Below are 22,887 nucleotides of genomic sequence, written 5' to 3'. Positions count from 1 at the left end.
CAATGTAAGCAATGTAAACGCTGGACTGGGGTGCTCGCATAATATGCTTATCCCTCTGTGTGTTTGCCAGTTGTTCTGTATGAAATCATTGATTTAAAGTCATTGGGAGCCACACTTACTTTATCTAGCATATCAAGCAGAACATCAACCCGCTAGCTTAGCGGGGAAAAAATTTAAGAGCTAGATCCCTCGCTATTTATGGTTACATATTTATTTTAGGATCCTTAAATACCCCGTAAGCAAGTGGATCGTTAAACGAGTAAGAGATCTTAAAAACTCTAAACGCTGGACTAGTGGGAGGATGAGCATATACAGCTGTCTTCAATGAAGTAGTAGTGCAAGGGAAACTAAGAAATACAAAGGTATTTTTCCTTGTCCCTTTTCGGAATCGACTTTTTATTCCACCTTTTTTTGTAAAATGGAATGTGAAGATAGGAAAAAAAGAAAGTCCCGTTAGTTTTTCATGTTATCACGATAGTATGTCCGACGACCTCCAAACACGGAGTACCACTCAAGACTTTTAATCATGGTGGACCCAAAATCCTGGTATAGGCTTGTTTTTTATATAATGGTATGGTATTATTCACCAAACGCATATGTAAATATACTTAGTGATGTCTTACTGTCATGTGAACAAGTGTAAGTGTGTAAGGCTCAGCTTTGGCAAGTTTTGCAGGATGCATGTTCAAAAATTCCCCCCAAATGTCGCCAGGACCAGGTGGACTCCATGCCACGTAGGTGTAAGGCTGTGCTGGCTAACAAAGGCTATCCAACTAAGTATTAGGCCCTAATTTTTTTTTATTATTTTTCCATAGCACTGCTATTTCAGTGAACACCAGATTTCTGTCTATTATGTTGTTTTAATTTATACTTTCGAAACTATTTAAAAAATAAAAGTGAAACATTTGTTGATTGTTTGAAATTAAATACATAATGATATTATAAAAAATTTGCCCATTAAAACTGTAAATCATAGCAATTTTCATGAACACAGTTCAAGTTAGTCCTAACAGGGCAACTTTTTGTATATATGTAAACGTTGTCTTGCATTTTTTATAACTTTCCAATAACCTTTTCTTCAGTAAAAAAGTTTTGTGATATTAAGTTTTTATTAATTTTTCGTTTTACTTAGTTTAAAAAAAGATTTTTCCTCACGAAGGGATTCGATAAAACATGTAAGCCCAGTTTAGGCAGATTTTGCCTTTTTGTTCGCAACAAATGTTGATGACTTAATGACGCACTTATGTTGGCCGTGCAATCCATGAATCGGAAGACAGCGACAGTCACTGACGATTTCCGTCTTAAAGAGAGTATCTGCCAGCGATGATGTAATCTGATTCAACATTTTCTTTTGGTCCGAAGCTTTTAATTTTTCAAAGTTTTGTGTGGCAAACACCCAGCCACCGTTATTAAGGACAAAGTCAATGCCCATGTCGTTATCGAATTGCAGCTTAGTCCGTTTTTTGCTGTCTTTCCCATCTACAGTAGCCACCAATCGAGAATTGAAGCCTAAAATACAAGAAGGTCATCATATGGACTTATAGGTATAAGTACAACTTCGTACCAATTAGTTTTTCGCTTAACACTCCTTCTAATGAGAGCCCCTTTACTGGTGCAATAAGATGAATAAGTGCACCATCAAACTTAGTGATGGATCCAGTTAACTGAGCTCGAACAAATTTCCACTAAAAATAAAAAATGTTGGTTTTTTTCATATTTCGAAACTAGAAATGCTTGGCTTACCCAATTCTTATATTCTAAAGAATCACTTCGCACACCGATAATGCTTTTTGCCGCCCCAGCGCGGAAGGGATAATCTAAAGCCAATTGGAACGCCTTTTCATCTGCTTGGGGTGCAATGCCCTTTACTATTTCTTTTAAAGAATTGTAAATATCTAAAATTCGTTTTTCAGTTATAATTTGCTCCACACAATTGTCACAGAAGCTCTTTATTCCAGCCAGCTTAACATCAGCAACGTTTCCCTTGTAGTTAATTTTGCCACCATCACTTGTGAGTAGAGCGGGATATCGTTTGGTTTCCTCGAAAACAATCACTCCGACTTGTACATCTGAAAATCCCCGGCTTCTTAATGATTCACGAATATCATTGATGGCCGGCGCTATTAAATTAGACAGCACTCCGGGTGTTACATTGATATCAACGACAAATACAACGTCAACCTTGTTGTTTGGTAACTTAACAGTAAACTCATCTCCAAAGTCGTGTTGTCCAGCAGGTCCTGCGCACTTAATGCAACGCGGTGGTAATAGCACCCACTTATTAATCTGCTTAACTGCCGAACCATAAGCTAAAGCAAACGTGCACGCAGTGGCCTCCTTTTCCTTTTCAGCCACTTTTGCAAGTGCAATATCACATGCCTTGCGGTAAGGTCTCGAATCCAAGGTAATGAAATTGAAAGCCAGAGTCGATTCAATACCAAACAGTTCGCTACACATTTCCTGTCTTTTGGAGCTTTTAAACTGGTTATTGTCAAATTCAATTGCTGTGCATTTTCCTACTCCATAGTCGTTGCCTAGGGCGGCCGAATTTTCGGCTAAGGTACCATCGATTAGCAAGAAGTCATCATATGGTTCTGCGTTGCCGTTGCCGAGAAGTCCTCTGGTTTTGCTTGTGTAAAATCCGTTTATGTTGATGTGGCAAACCTTCAGGTCTGATGTACATACTATGCCTACTCCGTACTCAGAATATAAGTGAATAGTGTAAAATCGGCGCCACGCGTGAAGACCAGACAAGTGTTGTGGGTATTCAACTAGGTTTCCATTTAGCTTCAGGGCAAGGTTGTCTGCTACTTCGAAATAGCTACCCTCCCGATCTATAAGCGTAATGCTCTTAAGTTTTCCATTTGTAAGCTGACCAATTATTGTGAAGTTATTGTCAACACTGTCCTGAGCGAGAATATATTTGCAGTTGCCCGGATACGCGAAATTCAGGCCGTCGAAAGTGAATATATGCTTCCCATCGACGACATGGCCTCGTAGTTCGAAGTCGTTAAAGAATATCCATGAGTATAATAGCTTTTTGTTAAATACTACATCCCAATTCTCATTTAATAAACAGTTTAAGATACTTGAACGGAATGAAAGTATGCTCGGAAGAACAGCCAATGAGTCAAAAGAATGCGTTAGAGAACCAATCCAAGATTGAAAATCAATTACATGATCCGATGAGCCTGGATAAGTGCTTCTAATCGAGACCCAAATGGAACGAACAGCCTTTATTAAAAGCTGTCCAAGTTCTTCGATGTATTTTTCATTATCAATATGTTCTTGCTTTAATTTAGCGATTAAGTAATCGTGGAGTTTTTGTAGAAACTCGGAAGTCTCTGGGGTCTGTGGTAAAATGTTAATCTGATCAAATAGACTATTTGTTAACTCTGTTGCCTTTTCAAATAGTTTCAGAACTTTAACTTTGTCATTAAACTCATTACGAATACTTTCAAATGACGGAAGGCTTGCGACATATTGCTTGAATTCATGGGTTACACCTTCAGCGGCATTAACCACAATTTTAATGACTTCCTGAGCAGCGTCGTTTATAGGTTTTACAATTTCTCCAATAGCTTTTCCATAGTTTTTCAGAGCTGGTCCATATTTCTCAAGCGCAGAAAGGAGATCTTTAAATGACTGTGTACAAATCTTGATAAACTCAGTTTTGAGTGTACTTATTAGTTTCTGTACAGTTATAATGAAATCTTCCCAGGCTTTAAGAAGGGAATCCTTCCAAAGGGCTTGCAATTTATCGTAAATATCAACAATGGACTTCTGAGCCTTTTCCAATATTTCTGATATTGCCTTGTTTATGTCATCAACAATACCGGCTATTTTTTTAAATAGGGTGCGTCTAAAAAAGGGAATGCATATATTTTAACGAAAATGTTATACTGAATCATTTACTTACATGCCATCAATAATCGGTGCAATTGATTGATCAGCCTCAAGCTCTTGAACAATATCATTTTTATAATCAAGTAATTTACCCTGCAGTTTGGAAAAATCTGGTCCAGCTTCTTTAGCCAATTTAACAATTTTATCCGTAACTTGACGAGATTTTTTTAAGCGTTCCTTGATATTTTCAGAAATATATTCACTATCTTTATTTATTTCCGATTCAACAATATGCTGTAAAAAATATATATATCATAAATACCAACGAATTTAACTTAATATATCTTACCCAGAAACCATTTAGATGATCTTCATTTATAAAGTAGTTTGTTTGTAAAAAGTTTGTTGCATCTAATGCCACTCGGCCATTAAATAATTGTTTCCCACTTCCAATGACATCTACTTTAAATTCCTTGCCCAGCTTAACTTCTGCAGTGCCATCGATGAAATCTTGACGCTTCAGTATAATCTTTGCAGAATTAGGTTGAACCTCCGATGTAATTTCAATTGGATTTTTATCAAGAATTTGAACCTTTGTATTAAGCTTTGCATAATGGTTTTGCTTAGAAAAGTCTCCGACTATATAAATGATATGTTTATTTGATTCACTTAAAGAGATTTCAAATTTTTCCTTATTTAAAAACGAAATCGCCTTAACATCGATTTCACCGTTATTTAATTCCAAGCCAATGTTATACTCATGGGCTTCAATATCCACTGCAGCGTTACTATTTATTTGGTACTGAAACTGAAGGCCAGCAGACTTAACAGTTGTAATATATGCAATATTGAAACCATTTTGAGAACGGGAGTTGCGCAATTCACTGTTTCCAACCACTTTTTGTTCCGGCAGTCGGAAAATATCAAATATTACTTCGGCGCTTGCGATCTGTTGATTCACGTCTCCATTCAATTGTCCAGAAATACTTAATGGACGAATAGTTGGATGTTCAAACTTAAGTTTCCCGTTGGCGTTGAATGCAACGCGTTCGGTGCCCGTTACATCTACAATAGCAGAAAAGCGGGCAACGTCGTCAGGCTTTTGCAACTTGTCAATAAAGAATGAAGCTGTTTGCTCGTAGCGGCCAAAAAGGCTTCCGTCTGCTGGTATTTTCTGAGTAGTTTCGAACAAAATTTGACGTTTCGGGAGTGCTAATTTAATTGTGGACGACGTGGGCTGAACGTTGGCTGTAAATTGGTACTTGAAATTATTTCCTGTTATAATAAAGCTATCTAAATGGTACTGATACTTAAGACCTTGACGTGTATTTTGAGACTTTAATTCAAACTCGTATGGATATCCAAAATCTCTCAGGTCAACAATAATAAGTGTGGTATGTTCCACAGCGTCCAGTTTTTGTTCATCAATGCTCACAATTGATTGTACTATTAAATTTGTACACTGTCTCTTTTCTTCACAAACGGAAAATTTGGTGTTGAATTCCTTGTTTGTGATTTTTAAAGTGCCTAATCCGTTTTTCGATCCTAAATTACCCATAAAAGTGTAAGAGAAACCAACTTCCCTATCAGTACCAAAATCAAAGTGTTGCCGGGTAAGCTTAAAATTGCCACTGAGCGCCTTTCCTTGATACTGCACTTTGCCTTGTCCATCGATAATAGTTTTGTTTAGTTCTTTTTTAAGAGCATAAGTGGCTGTACCTGAGAAAATTATGCCATTTTCATTCTTAAGTTGAATTTTAATGTTCTTACTTTGAGCTCGTGCTTCAAGTTCGTAGCCATCGAGCTTTAATTTCTTCGAGCTCCAGTTGACAATTATATAAAACTCATCAATGCTGACGTATGAAGCTTCACTATTTATTTTAATGTCCAAATCGGCCAAGTTTAGAATTTCAAAGAGTACCTTTCCTTTTCGGTCTCCTAAGAGTTCAGCAATGCTCGATATGATAATTGGCTTTTCTTTCAACAGATCTAAACGAATATCAACACCTTTTTTGTGGGCCGAATGATAAAATGTTGTGTCTAATCCGTATGACTTGTCAGTCTGTTTGAATAGTGCAGTGACTACATATGTCGAATCATCCAAAGGTTTAAAAGTGCGAATATTAACTTTGATATCTTTTACAGAATCAAAGCTGGAATCTATAACATATGCTATATCTACTTTCTCGGCTCCATAACCTAATGAAGCATCCATTTTTACGTATTGTGCTCCGTACTGTGCGTTAAGTACGTACGTTTGTTTACCGGTAAGGTCACCATCTTTTATATTACCTGTTTGTTTCCGATGATATTTACCATTGAACTTTAATGGAGACTCCATATTGTTAGTTTGAGCTTCAAAATCATAGCTGCCATCATTTGCCGTGCCGTTCCATACTGTATTGACACGAGCATATTGCCCTAGACTGGTTTTAGAATCCAGGAAGAATTCTACATTGTATGCAGCGTTTTCATTTCCGATTAAAGATTTTAGGACCTTTCCATGACTGTTTATTTCTAAGGACTTCAAGGTGGATTTCGGAATTTCAATATTAGCCTGAAGCCCATATTCAAGTGCTTGATTATTGTTGTAGTTTCCATTTGCACTTACAGAAAAAATCTCACCGTACTTACTTGTGATACTAACTACGGCATGCTGTGCACTGTAATCTCCTAAGGCAAAAGCGATCTCAAAAGGTTGGGGTAGTGGATTTCCATAGGCCTTAAGGCTAAAATCGATGTTTTTAGCATCCCCGTTTGGTTGCTGCTTAATTTGATAACTTATCTCCGACTTTTCTCCATTAAATGCCGTGTAGACTAAATTACTGTTTGCAGAAAATTCTTTGGTTTTTGTGTTGAGCCGATCAAGCTTTCCGATTAGTGAAATTGAGCGTTTCTTATTACTGCCAAAAGGTGTATCACTAAGCTGCGCGTCAATGTTGCCTTGAGATAAGCCACTTTTTGCATTTGTGGAAATCTTACGATTGATACTGCCGTCGATGACTCGACCATCGGGAGCGTTAAATATAAAGGTACCTTGTATTTCCCCATTTCCTCGCAATTCGCCTTTTAAACTTCCATTAGCTTCGAAAGCAATTATTTTGTCGTTTGCCTCACCAATGTTTTTAGTTGAGAATTTTAACTTTTCTATAGTGTTTTCTGACTTCAAGTGCACTTTCCTTTTTCCATCAAGTGTTAGGGAAGCATCAATATCGTACTTTGGAGACTGTATGTGAAATTTAGATTCTATTTCTAGTTTGTGCTTCGGTTCAGTCTTCAGAGTGTCAATACTGGCTGTAAAGTCACCCTTTCCATTTTTGGCTACACGAAACTCGCCTTTGGCAGTTAATTGATTTTTGACAATTAAGTTAAGTTTGGCAAAGGATATTTTATCTTGCGGATGTTGAGACTCGCTAGTTAGTTTAATAAGCTCTGAGGTGTCTCGGCTAATCCTAAAGTCGCTGTTGGTTTTGTCAGGTGTGCCGATTACTTTAAGTATCCATTGAGTAACTTTGTCCTTTCCGCTAATTTGAACATTGCCTTGAATATTAATATTAATGTCTTGGGCCGAGTAACGTTGTCCTATTTCTCCTTTTGCAGATAGTAAAGTTCCCCAACTAGTTACTAAAGAGTTATCGACAACATAGACGTTTCCGTTAAAATCACACTTAGATATAACATCTATGGAGTGCTTGTTAATCTTTGCACTTGCCTCCAGGGAATAATCCTGTGCGTGTCGCTGATTACTTTCGTATTTAACGATTATGGACCCAATTTTTTGCTCACGCGAAATTTCCACATCGACATCCATTTTATTAACATCAAAATTCGACATAATCTTTATTCCTCCGACCTGCTTATTTTTATACTGAATTTCTACATTTTCCACAAGTGAGCCTGCACGAGCAGAGTTGGAATCGGCAAGTTTTTGGAAATTAAAACTACCATCACTGCCAATGGACCAAGCAGCTGCTTTCCCGTTAGTTTTAAGAGCATAAGACTGGTCAGCTATTGTTAAATGTATCGAACTTCCATAAATATTTTCGGGAGAATGTTCATCATTTATGAAGAAACCAGCCTCATACAGACCATTTTCCAATTTTAAATTTTCTTTTATTAAGAAGGTTTGGTGATCTAAAGAAATTCGAAGCTCAGAGGTTAATGAATTTGTCCCAACATCCGACCATCCGTTTACTGCTACGTGGGCGTTATTAGAATTTGACACTTGGAAGTTTTCAAAATTATATCTTTCAATATTATTACTGTTTTTTTTTACAACTATTTTTCCGTCTGCGTGGTAACCATTTATGCTATTTGAGATTCCATTATTGTCTTGGATTTCAATTAATGGCTTGTATTCATTTCCGTTTTTGCTAAAGCCAATTTTACTTTTTTTTATTTCTTTGTCTTGTTCGTATTGACCATATACAACCAATTCATTCTTGTCGTTGTTTATTCCACCTTCCACTGCAAAGTGGCATTGAGAGTTATCAAAGGATAATCTACTAAATGTTTTAGGCTTATTTCCGAGTTCATATACAACAGTTGTATCGTGAGAAACTTTGGATCCAGGAGTGGAATAATCTAATTTCCACTTTTGGGAGAAAGCTTCCTGTGTGTGAATTCCTTTGAATGTAAATTTGCGTTCAGTCGTTAAGTAAACGGCGAAATTAAATGGTCTAGATAAATGAAATTTCTCCGAAACAGAAAGTCCTCTCTCTGCAACATTGCCGTTACCAGCTTGAACCTCACTTAAGCTTGTTGAACTCTTAATGCAAATATTTAATCCAACAAGTTCCAATTGATTAAAGCATATCTCACTAGGTTGAGAATTCTTATTTTTTTTGTTACCCTTTAGGGCAATTGCCTTTTGTTTGTCTTGTTCGGCTACATATAGTTCTGTGTCAACATTAAAATTAATAAGCTCAAGTTTTTCGCGTGGTAGCTCGAGGTCAACGTTAAAGCCCTCTCCATCGCTAATAACAGCTACAGTAATATCGCTACCGGTGGCAGAATGGGCTGACGAAACCACGCGGAGTCCAGTGGATAGTACTTGTGCATTAAAGCCTATCTGAACGTTAGCATTAATATCGACACTCGGAACAAACTTTAGTCTATACTTAGCCTTTTGCCAGTTTTGTTCTAGAATTGCATTAATATCAAGACTAACGGCAAGATCAACTTTGGTAGCTGCAAAACCTTGGGCTACAAGCTCCAAAGGTACTCCAATACTAGTTGGATAAGCGAGGTCTGTATCAAGGAATAAGTGGTGACTGGAAAATTGCTTTTCAAACGAAGATAATTCCTGTTTTGCTTTTTCGAAAGAAGTTGAGAAGTAGTTTATAATGTCATCTAGGGAACTTGGTATGTTGTCGCCTAGGCTCAAAAATGCCAATTCCGAACCAAACAGTTTTAATGACACATCTAAATTGAGATCTTGCACATTTTTGACTCCATACATTTTATACTTTTTCGAAATTTTAGAAACGTCATCAACAATTGATCGTCGGGCTCGGCCACCAGCAGCAACACCATTATTGCCAACTTCAATGAGTTTAACAATTTCGTCAAAATCTTTGTTTACTAATCCTTTCGGCCCTAAATAGTATTCCAATACGTCTTCAACATTTTCTTGTCGGACGCTTGCCTCAAATACATTGTAGTTCGTGCCAAAAAATTCTGTTGTTACATTGATACGAGATGATCGGGGCAAGAATCCATGTTGCGAATATATTATTTGGTAATCAGTGCTGGCGCCAACACCAAGGGATTCAAGCTTATAGGAAACCTCATTATTAAAACTGTATCGTCTGTAGTCAACGGGAAATGTTTTTGTAACCCTAATGTTAGCCAAATGGTATTTTTGCTGGTCTCTGCTGACGTCTGTAGAGTCTCGGATAGCTTTTAAATTAGATGATATAAATCCTCCAACCTGGTTAACAGTTTCGGAATTAACTATTTCCGAAATTTGATTAGCAACCTCTGCGTTAGGGCATGAAATCGCGGACAAATAAGCTTCAATACGCAACTCTGAATCTTCGTTACGATTCTTAAGAAGTTCCAAGGATTTAGATTGCAAGGTTTCTTCGCATTTAACTTTTGAAAAAGCGTGCAAGGCTGCGACACGTATGCGGTTGGAGCGTCCTGTGGAAGCGCACTCACTTAGTGCAGCTACCGTATTGCCACTTAAACTCTTTGCATTTCCTAGTCCCTTTAAAATGTACACAATGCGCTCTTCTTCCCGCTTAGTATTTGGCTTACAGTGCTTAAGGCCATCAGAAAACTTTTTAGATATGGCATCAATTTCCGGTCCTTGACAATAATTTTTTAAACAATATTTAGCAACTAAGTTACCCACAGCTATATATAGTTCTTTAGGCGCGTTAGGTAAGAGCTGAGAAGCCGCTTGATTGAGGGTCTCTTTGTCAACACTTTTCACTATGTTTAAGGACAGTATTGCAAGTAATTTCTCCTTCTCATCAAATTTGGAAAGCTGTTTTAATATAACTCTAGCTGACTCAGCTGTACTGGTCCGAAATAATCCATCCAAATATACCTTGCGGGCTAAGACTTTGTTTGGATGTGGAAACGCAGCCAGTTCTAATAAAGTCTCACTATCAGATTGGCGTAGCAACCTAATAAACTCAACAAACTTTTTAGCTGTTTCTTTTTTCACATAGTCGCCAGTTGAATCTACGAGATCAGATAGAATCGTTTTGAGGGCGTTAATATTTTTGGAGGTATAGGTTTCTGGTCTCTGAAATATTAGGCTTCTGACAGTAGAACCAGTTCCTGGTGAGTTTGCCTTGGTACCGCTTGGATTTTTCAGTTTTAATATTGTGACTACTTTTGCACTGATATCAGAGTTTCTTTTAGTATTTCCAATAAACTTATATGTTTCTGTCAGCTGAACATTTTCAATTAAGTGGTTTACAATCCTGGACTCCTTTATATAGTTTGCCTGCAACAGCAGGCTAGACGTAATGCCAGCTTTTTCGTTAACTTTGCCGGACACCAAGCCACTGTTTATCTGCTCGCGATGCGAACAGCTGTTTAAGTTCCGCGCCTTCGTAATTATATTTGCGTTACCCACTTTCGATGTTGATGTATGTGTAGGGCACATGCCGAAAACGTCAACCTCATGTTCCGCTTCTATTCCCGATTGAAGCAATGATACAACTGCGCGCTTAATATTCAAAGAGTAGTCCAAGTCGCTGGAGTCTGAGCAAATTTGTGGCTCTAAAATTCCACTTACCAGTGTAAACTGAACTGGCTTCTGAATGCTGTTCAATATCTTTTTCTCCACAGACTCTTTTGTATTAGTTACCTTAACGGAACTTAACTGTAATGTGTACCCACAGTTTCCTTTCGCAAAAATTTTTGCAGATCCGGACACTTTAAGACTTGTATCATCTGAGTCGTTCGGAACGTCGCTACTCGCTCCAATAGTTAAAATACTGTCGAAGGAATAGTCATAGTAGTTGCCGGGTATGTACTTCAAAAGTCCATTGTCAGCTGTGGCATAAAATTGTTTAGTATATAAATACATACTTTTTTTGTATTACTTACATTTTGGACATCCTAGATTGCAAGCGTTTTCTAAAATTAAAAAGAAAATGTTTGTATAGAATGAATTAAGGAAAAGTAATCTCCAAGTCGCCAAATAAATATTAGTATCACCAGAAAGAATTTTAAAATTTGGGTTCCCCCTTTACCACTTATGTATTTACCTGAACCATCTATAAGGTCTATAAATCGTTATCAATGATTTTGAGTTTTAAAGGTGCAATGTCCTCTAATTTTATATGTTTTGATTGATGGGACTCAAACGATTTTTATGAAATATATGATTTTTTAACGGAGCTATTGGCAAAAGAATTTCTCTTGCTATCCGTTTTTAACAATTTACTGAAAAAGAATCCAGTTGGACATTGCGGTTTAACTGGCAAAAACAGCATTTGTCAAACTTTGATTTTTTTTTTTTTTTTTTGAATATTCCAAATCCTTATAACTTTGACTTTTTTGGAGCAAATTTGAAGTTTTGTATTCTAATAAATTTTATAGTATTATAGTCAATATAATATAAAAAGTGTAATTTTGTAAAGTAGAGAAAATCATTCATAATTAAATCTCCTGTAAGAGATTTAAGTAGTTAAACCATGTTTTTACACGATCGGCTCATTTATTTTTGATTTAGTTTACATAATCTATATCATTCGATAAAAATCAAGATTTCAATAATTTATGGTTAGCTTAACTTGTAGCACTTACCAGCATTTACAGCAATTGTTAAAAGCACAGAAGCTAGGATTCCAATCAAAGCGATATTGTATTTCATCCTGGCCATTACGCTGGGCCCCTTAGGGATAGCCTGGGAATAGCAAACGCCACAATTTGTATCACATTTTTATTTTACTACATGTATTTTTTACCTTTACCAACACTGGTCCAATTTCACTTTGTATATACTTCTTAGATTAAGAAACACACAGACCATCCGCGAATTAAACCGATTCGAATACAATGAACGTTGTCTACGAATTAAGCCGGATTACGTGAAAACACTCACTTTAAATACCTCAAATAAATCAAGAACTCACACATCTACAATTGTGCCACATAGTATTTAAGTGTATGTCTTGTAAATAAATACAAATACAGCGAAACAAGTACAGATGAAGACACATTGTGAGAGACATGCATTTAAACGATTCTTTATCACCAGCGATGGGTGCTCAGGCCAAAGCCGAGTGTATTTAATATAATCTCATTATAATCGGACTTCGACATACTCGACCCTAGCTTAGTACCTTTACCTACTCTCAATTTTCATCTAATACATAAGACAAAAATAAAATAAAGAATAATTAAATATAGATATAATTAAATAAAAATATATCGCTTTGCATAATACGTGCTCAACTTACAATGGCTGATATAAAATATAGAATATATAGAAAATGTAGACGCTATAGTACCATTTCCCGTCTTTCACCTACATTTTCTCGATATACCAGTGGAAAATGACCAGAAAAATAATAACATGAAAAAAAATCACAAAATTTTTTTTAAGTGTGGGCGTGACAGTGAGCGACGTAAAAATCGGTAGATTGTAAAATCTGATTGATAAATCTGACTGATAACAAAAATGCAAAATATCAAACATTTTTCAAAAGTGTGGGCACGGACGGACATGCCCAGATCGATTTGGTAAGAAATCCTGCTCAAGTTTATATATATATATATATACTTTACAGGGTCGTTTATGCTTGCTTCTAAACTTGGTTGTTTTGGGTGACCACCCCCTTCTGGCCATCCTACCAGACCTATTATACCCAATTAAGCATTTTAATTTACACTTCACCGCATTTTCTGGCAAGCCATATGTTACCAAAACCACCCACAGTCTCCATTAAAAATGTAACTTAAAAGCAAATATTGTTCGAATCACTCTATTACTTTAGTAGTACAAAATCCTTTCATCTACCTTTTCAATATTTTAAATATGGCTTTGGGCTAATAAAGTAATAAACAAATCGCAAATTACGTTTTCCTCTTAAAGGTGTTGAAAACTGTAAGAAATGCAAAGTATAATTGTGATTATAAATGTTGAAAACTGATATTTATATACTTGACAGTCTCAAAAGTGTGTAAACTTGGAATTTGTTGTTTATTTTCTTGTATAATTAATATTTTTAATTCGTTTTTTGATTCATAAGTAAAATAAATATTGATTAATTATATTTTAGAAAAAAATTGCGTTTAATTTAAGCAAAGAACCCTTAGTTTTTACCTTTAAAGTCAAAAATTCAACTTATTTCACAGTGTGTAAACAGTTTCTTGACAAACTGTATGTGCAAATAAGAAAACTAGTTGTAACTCTAAAGCAATTATGTTTTATGTATAGGTATTGAGAAATTCGATGTAACAATTGTTATCATTCCAAATTTAATGTGAATGCGCAAGTACACACATACATACATACATATATGCATTTGCAGAGATTGTCACTTGCAATCCATGTTTGCACACATCTGTAATGGAATTTGTTATACATTTTTATGCCCTTTTTTCATATAGATGAAAGTATGCTTACAAATGCAAGCATAGGTACATAGGTATTTAAAATATGCATACACATATTTACACATGTATATTTATTTGATTTTGAACAGATGTATAAAATATGTTTATATGAAAGTTCGTTCCTGAATTGCAGTTAACGACTGATAAGAAACTTTAATCTGTAATTAAAAGTTGCTGGAAAGCAAAACGCTGCTCGATAAGCACGCAGAAAGGCAGCCTGCGTGATCGGACAGAAAAAATTACAGTTCGAAAGAAGTTTACTCTTGTATTGTTCCCGGTTAGTAAATAAATCATCGTAAACGGAAGTCCACGCTTTGAAGATGATCACTAATAGTGCGTTGTGACAGCAGGAGACCACTGTTTAGAAGCGTAGAATAGGATGTCAGTTACGATTGTCTGATTACAACCATTTAAATCTTTTTTCTTTAACCATTAAAAAGTTAGATTACCGTGCCCACATTTTCTGAAAAGATTCCGCTGATGAATTGAGCTCTATGGCCGTACATATGTGAAGTGATTCCAAGTCAGCTTCCTTTTAAAAGTGCACCTTTCATGATAGATTTCCCATATTTAGGGTTTTTATACCACTTGACTAAAAAGGTATTTGATTAATTAATAATTATTTTGGCTCCTAATTATGTGGCTCCTTAGAAATCGGTCATTCCCCTATCCTTTACAATACTCCTCCACCGAGCTTAATTTCGCTTCGATTGGGCCAAACAATTAGACGATTGGGTGTGGTGTTCAAAAATATGGATATCGTTATGGTACTTATTTACAAGCAACTGTGGTTTGCAATCATTTTTATATTAACGAGGAACTTTATTCAATGAAATTAATATTTATATTCAGACCTCCACGGTATTTAATGTGAATTTCTTACATGAAGATAAGAAGAGAACAGAATTTTCTTCTTGAATATGAAGTAATATGACTTCGCATTTACATTTACATTTATTAGCAAATTAGCTGAACCAAATATCACGAAAAAATAAATTGAAAGAGCCGCACCAGATTTAATTTATTTTAAAATTCCTTTGTCTGGGAGAAGAACAAAAATGCAATTTCGGATGATGTTGAAACGAGATTTATTTCATAAAGTTAACTTATAAATATTTTTAATAACAGTGGTCGAGTGAGCGAATTTATCGGAAGCCACCTACATGACAGCCATTTGTTTTGTTTGGGCCCAAAGGAAATATTATAAAAATTTGAGTTAAAAATTTGTTCAGGGGTTTATCAATTATTGATCAGTTTCTGGAAAGCGGTGGAGTCGATATCGCCGTTCATCGTCTGTTTTGCCATCCGTTCGCTTCTACACAAACTTGTCTCACTAATTATCCCTGAATGAAACTTTCCCATAAAGTTTTCCAGTGACAGCTATAGTCAAGTTCCCCGACAGTCAGATATCCCTTACTCGACAAACGGAAGAGCAAAATATTTCCTTATTTATCGGCATTTCGATAAAAAATTAAAAAAAAAAATATTAATAAATAAATCGAAATATATCATAAATGTATTCGTGACGGATTGGAAAGGTGGCGTTGGGGTACATCGCTAGGCAAAATAAATTATATAATCCATGCAAATAAAATTATTCCTCAAAAGTGTGTGGGCGTGGGAGTTTTCGGAGGGTTTGTGGGGCGTGGCCAAAATGTTATTGGTTAACCGATAGAAATTAGAAAAATATATAATAAAAAAAACAAATATTTTTGAAAGGTATGGGTGTAGCAATTTTGTGCGGTTTGTACATCTGCGTTAGAGCGGGCATGAAAGCAAACTGGCTCTGCGCGTATGTCTCTGCAGTACGCATTCTTAATCTTAACTTTTTAGCTTATAGTTCCTGAGATCTATACGCTTACAGGGAAGGTCATACAGACTGACACTTTGAGACACATCTTATATAAGAGTGCACGTGTCCGATTGTTCGTTGGAGTGACTATACCTGCTAAAATAAACAAAATGTACACGTTACCCACTTGGGATTAGTTCGATTCTAGGACTTAGGTTAGAGGTGGAGAAACATCGATGTTGGTGGACATCGATGTTTTTGGCGAATTTTTCGTTGATATTTTAAGATTTATAAATAAAAATACATAACAATATTGTTTCAACGCACGGTTTAATGTTTATGTAATAATTAAAGTCCTTTGGCATGAATTTGTTCACACTCTATTCATTTATTCTATCGTACTAAAGTAGTCTCAATCAAACAATTAGTTCTCTCAATACCTTACATTGACTTATAGTCCGCCTATAATCAGATTAGGATTATTTTCTTTGATTGCCAAGGTGCCGTTTAGGCAAAACTACATATATATGTTTTATATGGATTTAGCTTCAATATCTCGCTTAAGTGTGTCTATGGTCTTATTAGCTTTCGAGATATAAAGCGATTGTACGAAGTGAGTACTACATATTTAATAAGTTCGAATACGAGCCTATGCGCCTAGAATGATTTTCTAGCTCTCGTGTTAAGGTCACACTGCTGGGCCTCATAAATTCGATAAGCGATAGTTTTATTTCCACTTAGTATTGAAATGTCAATAATTTTATAAAAATAATTGTTTTATACATATAGTAAAATTATATGCAGGTTAAAAACAAACCAAACTATCATCATTACAGGTGTAATTTCATTAATGTTAAGGAGTGAAAATATTAAATTAAAATTTCACGACTTTGAATGTTTGATTTAATTTAAATTAGAAAAAGGTTTTTATTATTGTTGTAGGAAAACGGAATCGCGTTTTGTTAAATTTCAATGGAGTCTGTGGCCCAGCAACTTAGAGAGCTGTCGCTTCCAAAAGGTGACACAGGCTCACCGCTTGTATGTATTGGACATGGAAAAGTTGCGAAGCTAGTCGCCAAGATAAGTAATAATCAAAATGCATCAGTAAAGAGGAGATTGGATATACCTCCTAAGCCGCCGATAAAATATAATGAAATGCCTCAGGTACATACATACTTTAGTATAGCCAGTTTGTGTTATATACAAAGCAATTCATTGATTCTCCTCAAAGGCTTGTTCTTTAAGCCTTAAAGTCCGTTATTGTACCGTTTTAGAGGGTATTTCCGTCCCTCTACAAAAGCATATGTAATATACTTATATATTATTGATCGGCTGGACTGTGAGCGAACATTTGCTACCATTCAGATGACAGAAATCAAAAACAAGTACAGACTAATGGATTGTTACACGACATATCAGGAGCAATTCATTAAAAAAAACATAATCAATTTTTAAGTAAATATTGTTTTAAGTATACATATGTAAATTTAGGGGATATTCTTAACTGTACCAGTACCTAAATATCTATCGCATGCCTTTTTCACTTCGGTAAAAACCAAACTGTGCAAACTGTGGCAATATTTAGAACTTTGCACAGCGTACAAAGTCATTAAAATCTGCATGTCACATCTTAGTTTTTATTTATAATACCCTTATTATACCCTGTATTATAAAAAGTTATTATTCTGAAAAACTGTGTATAATAACGTATACTTAAGCATAAATATTTATTTATTTCAGGTTCCATCAAGCAGACAGGTTTTGTGTTCGCGGGAACCACTATATTCACAACCTCTGATTGGAGTCGAGAAAACAATGAGGGGGCATATGCCTTTTAGAAAATACCTCAGCTCTGAATTCGGAGTTGCTGATACTCAAATAAACAGAAAAACAACTTTAGATAATCCGGCAATTTTGGAACAGCAATTAGAAGCTCTTGCTTACCATAAACTTCAAATGGAAAAAAAGGGTCTTTTGGGAGTACAAGCTAAGCCAACACAACCTCTCAACAGCTTTACAAAGCCCCTTTCAAAGACTTTAAGCAAAAGCTTAATATATTCTAATTTAGGTTCTGTTCGCAAAGAAATAGAAACATTAGAACTATTAACAGACGAAACTAAGATTTCTGCGAGTACATATTCAAACGTTAATGAAACTGGTATGTTTATGTAATGCTTATATAAAAATTGTATAGTATTAATTATAAAATAATTTAAATGTCAAAGCAATGGACTCTTCTCATAGCTCAACGCAAAAGATGCTATCCGTCTGCACTAATTTTATTTCAGACAACGAAAAAGATGAGTTACCGCCACCACCTAGTCCAGAGAGCGCTGTGAGTTCTTCATACAGTGAGCTTCGTCACGCCACTTTGGAATTCAACAAACCAATTGATTATTTACAAAATAACCAGACAACGAATCCTTTACAAATATATGCAAACCAATATGCGATGCAGCATGATGCCACAGGCAAGGTACACAAAATCTGAAGTTCATTACTCTGGAGTATATTTCTGTCTGATAAACAATCTTATTCATCTAATAGAAGTGCACGACAAAAATTAAGATATGCAATCAGCAAAGCTGAAGAATAATTAAATGACTTACGAACGTAGGCAGTTTTTTCCATTGAACTTTTAGTTAACTTGAAATATGTTAATGTATATACATTTATTAAAAAAAAAAAAACAATAAACAATAACTATTTCCACATTTAGAAAGAACTTTAAACGTTAAATAGATGGATTAACAACATTTTGTGGATTATGATGTACAAATGCATCTATTTCATTCGCTAGTCCGGCAGGTTTTATTGCCTATATTGTTCCCAAAATCAGAGTGGGCATACGTGCATGGGCAGATAGACTCGGCTAGTGTTCCTTTGCAACAAAAAAATATATACGATCGAAATCGATTCTTCATATATACATGTTACATACTTTTCACCGAATCTTTTATTCCTTTTTACGATTATAACTTCCAAATGATGTATTAATTGTATATTTGGAACAAAATTTTGTTTGCATTTTATAATAATAATTTATATAATTCATAATTTTTTAATTTTCAGAGCTCTTCTACATATGATTCAATATATGAACCTATAAACCCTCGACCCTGTGTTGCAGATACGCTGCCTCGTGAAAGTTATAATCTGCATAATTCATACGTTAATGATAATAATCCAAACATTTCCCATGAATACAATATTTCGAATTCGATTGAAGCTAACCAAACACTATACATACATGGTAATGCTAGAACTACATTTTATGACGTGAACAGCATCCATAGAAATGATAAGGAAGGTCTAAAAAATTACATTTCAATACCCACCGAACCGGTTCAAGAATTGGAAAACTACGGTAAGTTAATATAATAAATTTTTATCGATTAAAATTAACGTATATTTTATACAGGTAGGTGTGTCAAATGCAATTCACGTGTACTTGGAGAAAGTAGTGGATGTACAGCAATGGATCAAATATACCACATATTTTGCTTCACATGTACAGATTGCCAAATTAACTTACAGGGAAAACCTTTCTATGCATTAGACGGCAAACCCTATTGCGAATATGATTATTTACAAACACTGGAAAAATGCTCTGTTTGCATGGAACCAATTTTAGAGAGAATTCTTAGAGCTACTGGAAAACCATATCATCCGCAATGTTTTACATGTGTTGTATGCGGAAAAAGCTTAGATGGGCTATTATTTACAGTTGATGCTACTAATCAAAACTATTGCATAACAGATTTTCATAAGTAAGTTATGTAATTTTTGCATGGTCGATTGATTAATTTCTATGAATTCACAGAAAATTTGCCCCTCGCTGTTGTGTCTGCAAGCAACCAATTATGCCAGATCCAGGACAAGAAGAAACGATCAGAGTAGTGGCCCTAGATCGAAGTTTTCATCTAGAATGTTATAAGTGTGAGGTAAACAAAGGAATATTTATTAATCGGAAAAATGTCCTTATTTTTTGTTGCATGTAATAGGACTGTGGGCTCTTACTATCATCTGAAGCTGAGGGCCGCGGATGTTATCCCCTGGATGACCATGTTCTATGTAAAAGCTGCAATGCAAAAAGGGTTCAGGCTTTAACAAACCGCATGACGTCAGAACATTAAATTGAGTGCTCATTTTATTTATTGCGCATTTTATATATATTAGAAAATCAATATCGGAAAATAAATTGATAATAATAAAAAAAAACTTCATTGTTATGTTATTTTTTATCGAATCCTGTTTTATCACTGTGGACGACAGTCCACGTAGGGAAAAGGCGAAGGAGACTACTATGTATTTATATATACAAAGAAATAAATAGTTGCTTTAGTTGTCGGGTCATAACTGAACAACTGGGGCTAAATACTTGTGCCTAGTAAAGTAAAGGAGCAAATGCTTTCTAAGCTTTTTGTCCAAATACAATAAATAAAAATTATAGATAATCAAAAAAATTGTTTTTTTTCCTTTTTAGCAGATGAATCGGAAACGAGTGTAACTTTTTTTTAGGTTTTTGTATTTCCCGGCTTATATGCAACACATTTACATAAAATGCAGGTTTAAGCAAAAACAGAAACTTGTTTACGGTCAGTAAACCATTAAAATTATGAAAGCTAGGTCGATACATCGCATCGATACACTTTAGTTCTACAAATTAAGAAAATCCAGCTAGGTTATCGGCGTTGTAACAGTCTCAGCATTCGTATCTGAAGGATGTCTGACATTAAAGGTGCAGTTTTCCAAACACAGTAATTGTATACCATCCCATATTTGCATGCGTAATGGAAACTCGCAATGAGAAGGGTGATATATTGTGGGTCCTCGTCGGATTGCTGATGGGATGCGTGCGTGATATGTGATGTCGACAATGGCAAGAAGTGCACCCACGGGAGCTTATGCTTAGTAACATAACCAAAATGTTTCTCTTTTTATATACTTGAGCACATTGTGTTGACCCCGATATTGATCGCGGATGGCATTGAAAACCCCACTTAGAAAAAGAAAGTAACGATTTCGTGAGAAAACTTATGTTCGACACTGCCTTCAGAAATTAAACGCCATTATGGCTTGAACAAATATGCATGTGTATATGGTCGCAAACGTCTACTTAACTACGTTGCTTCTGACTGAAAATCAAAATTCTCTTTGTATAAAAGTCAAATGTGGATTTGGTTAACGCTTTCCGTTGTACAGAACTTACTAAACAAATTTAAGTTTTACTTAGCATTTTATTTTTGTAGGTACGATTGGTTCAAAGTTTCATCACCAGAGTTTTAGAAAACTTTATTTTAATGTATATGTTGAAAACAGAACTGTAACATTTTTACTTAGATTGAACTTTTATTTAACGTAATTATTCAACGTAAATTGCAAATTATATTGTTCTCAACGCATTTAAATGTAATTTGCAAGTGATAGACTTTTAAAGGTATAATTTTGATTACAACTTCTATATTTCCATATTTATATATGTTATCATGTGTAAGTGAATTTTCATTTTATACCGGGCCAATTGTTGTGGGTTTATTAAAGGGGGTACTTGGAGCAAATAAAGGCTACACAGCCCTTTAAAAGAGACTAACGTAAAGTGTCTTTTTTAATAAAAGAAAAATCGATGTTAACATATGTAGTTATGATTTCGGCATGACAAAAGATATAACCTAATCGGTATTCGAATTATTCCGAAACGCGTTCTTTCATAATTTTTTTTCGAGTGGAATTACTTTCACAAGTAATACAGTTACCATTCCTTTTTACAGGGCTTAAGACTCGCTTCGTAATTCCCCGAAATGCTTCTGTAGGCATTCCCTGAATGGCTTCTGTAAGCATTCCCTGAAAAGCTCCTGGATGTATTCCGAGACAAACATTCGAGAATATTTATATTGCCATCCGAAGAGCATTAAGCATTTCTCAGGATTGCTTCTGGATATTTTTCAGAATCAATTCTTCTAAGGAGGAGGAAGTGTTCCCAAGGGTTATTAAATATTTCCTTTTTGTTTTATTCATTTACAAGTCCATACATTTTAGTATAAGTAGCCGTGTTGATTTATAATAATTGAATACTACCTACTTGCAAAATACTTGCAAAACATGAAAGCCGTCGCGAAATTTCTAAGAACACGTTTACGATCTTAAAGAGCAACTGAACAGAAGCGCAATTAAACACCTGAAATGTTTTGCCGTTTCTTGAAATTCTGTTTGCTCTTCTTACTATGGCGATCAAAAATAAAGCTCCAGGCAATGTAAGGAAAGGACACATATGGTTTTGATTTTGTTTCATTTAATAAGTGTTCTAATAGAACAATGTATGTCCGTACATATGTAGGTATGTTAAAAAAGAGGAATGCATGCAAAATATATGCAAAATATATTCCCAATATAAAAAAAAGAACATTGTAAAATTAATATATACCTGAAAAATATTCTGGCAATTCTGCGGAGACTGTGTAGACAATACAGGGTTCGGGCTTGCACCCGAAAAATATAAAAATATAAAATAAAAATATGAGCAATCGGCAAACTTAAGGTTTTTATTTTCCTTAGCATATCTAAAATAGAGTTATTCTAAATGCATTATAATAGAGCACTCTAGAAAGCCTTCCATTGAATACTTTTACAAAGCGGCTATATTATGGAAAAAAATTACACGTTCAGAAGTTCCGACTGGATAGACTACAAAAACAATAAATCAAATTCGACTAAATAAAATAGATAGATGCTGTATCTCTTGCCGTTATTGTATAATAGAAAAAAACGAACATACAACAAAACATACAAAACAAAGTAGGACAACAAAATGTGTAAAGAAATTGTTGTTTATTTTCTTGTATATTTTATATTTTTAATTTTTTTATTTATAGTTAAAATAAATATTGTTGAATTATATTTCATAAAAAAATTCCGTTTAATTAAGCAAATAATTCTTAATTTTTACCTTTAAAGTCAAAAATTTAACTTTTTTCACAGTGTCTAAACACTTTTTTGACAAACTGTATGTGTACTGCAACTATTTATGAATAATAACAATGAAAATATGGTTTATTTTAAATATTTTACGATATTTGATTATAGTGTTTTAGATTGCATTGGGAAATTAGGGTCTGTGAAAATCAAGAGGTCATAATGGAAGATATCGCCCTGTAATAGTTTAA

At 34.9% G+C, this 22,887-nt stretch overlaps 2 protein-coding genes across 9 annotated transcripts, besides 4 other annotated features; one reads left to right on the top strand and one right to left on the bottom strand.

The window, feature by feature from the left end:
* Positions 1–27: 27 nt before the first annotated feature.
* On the bottom strand, positions 28–16,332 carry apolpp (apolipophorin). Of its 4 annotated transcripts, none has more exons than NM_001272156.1 (8): positions 12,279–12,395; positions 12,118–12,217; positions 11,416–11,445; positions 4,196–11,361; positions 3,920–4,140; positions 1,744–3,862; positions 1,565–1,685; positions 28–1,509 (listed from the first exon to the last, which is right to left on the bottom strand). In NM_001272156.1, the coding sequence occupies exons 2-8, from the start codon at positions 12,191–12,193 to the stop codon at positions 1,187–1,189; spliced, it is 10,056 nt and encodes a 3,351-aa protein (NP_001259085.1). In that variant the 5' UTR covers positions 12,194–12,217; positions 12,279–12,395; the 3' UTR covers positions 28–1,186. The 4 variants fall into 4 exon arrangements, with proteins under 4 accessions (NP_001259085.1, NP_001284720.1, NP_001284721.1 ...); NM_001297791.1 differs by lacking the exon at positions 12,279–12,395 and adding an exon at positions 16,165–16,332 and having other exon boundaries at positions 1,097–1,509; NM_001297792.1 differs by lacking the exon at positions 12,279–12,395 and adding an exon at positions 14,382–14,623 and having other exon boundaries at positions 1,097–1,509.
* Positions 308–983: a mobile genetic element.
* Positions 12,300–19,936, top strand: Zyx (Zyxin). 5 transcript variants are annotated; one of them, NM_166819.3, is made up of 9 exons: positions 12,300–12,478; positions 12,920–13,056; positions 16,667–16,888; positions 17,465–17,882; positions 17,950–18,200; positions 18,797–19,091; positions 19,146–19,494; positions 19,548–19,668; positions 19,729–19,936. In NM_166819.3, the coding sequence occupies exons 3-9, from the start codon at positions 16,697–16,699 to the stop codon at positions 19,858–19,860; spliced, it is 1,758 nt and encodes a 585-aa protein (NP_726642.1). In that variant the 5' UTR covers positions 12,300–12,478; positions 12,920–13,056; positions 16,667–16,696; the 3' UTR covers positions 19,861–19,936. The 5 variants fall into 5 exon arrangements, with proteins under 5 accessions (NP_726642.1, NP_001245430.1, NP_726639.1 ...); NM_001258501.3 differs by lacking the exon at positions 16,667–16,888; NM_166816.3 differs by lacking the exons at positions 12,300–12,478; positions 12,920–13,056 and adding an exon at positions 16,383–16,560 and having other exon boundaries at positions 18,013–18,200.
* Positions 13,477–13,697: a mobile genetic element.
* Positions 15,312–15,799: a mobile genetic element.
* Positions 19,937–22,529: 2,593 nt separating the features above from the next.
* Positions 22,530–22,728: a mobile genetic element.
* Positions 22,729–22,887: the final 159 nt, after the last annotated feature.

Source organism: Drosophila melanogaster, chromosome 4, assembly GCF_000001215.4.
Source record: "Drosophila melanogaster chromosome 4".
In the NCBI taxonomy this organism is placed as follows: Eukaryota; Metazoa; Arthropoda; class Insecta; order Diptera; family Drosophilidae; genus Drosophila; species Drosophila melanogaster.
The sequence above is the reverse complement of the archived record's forward strand: the minus strand, read 5'-3'. Positions and strand labels throughout refer to the sequence as shown.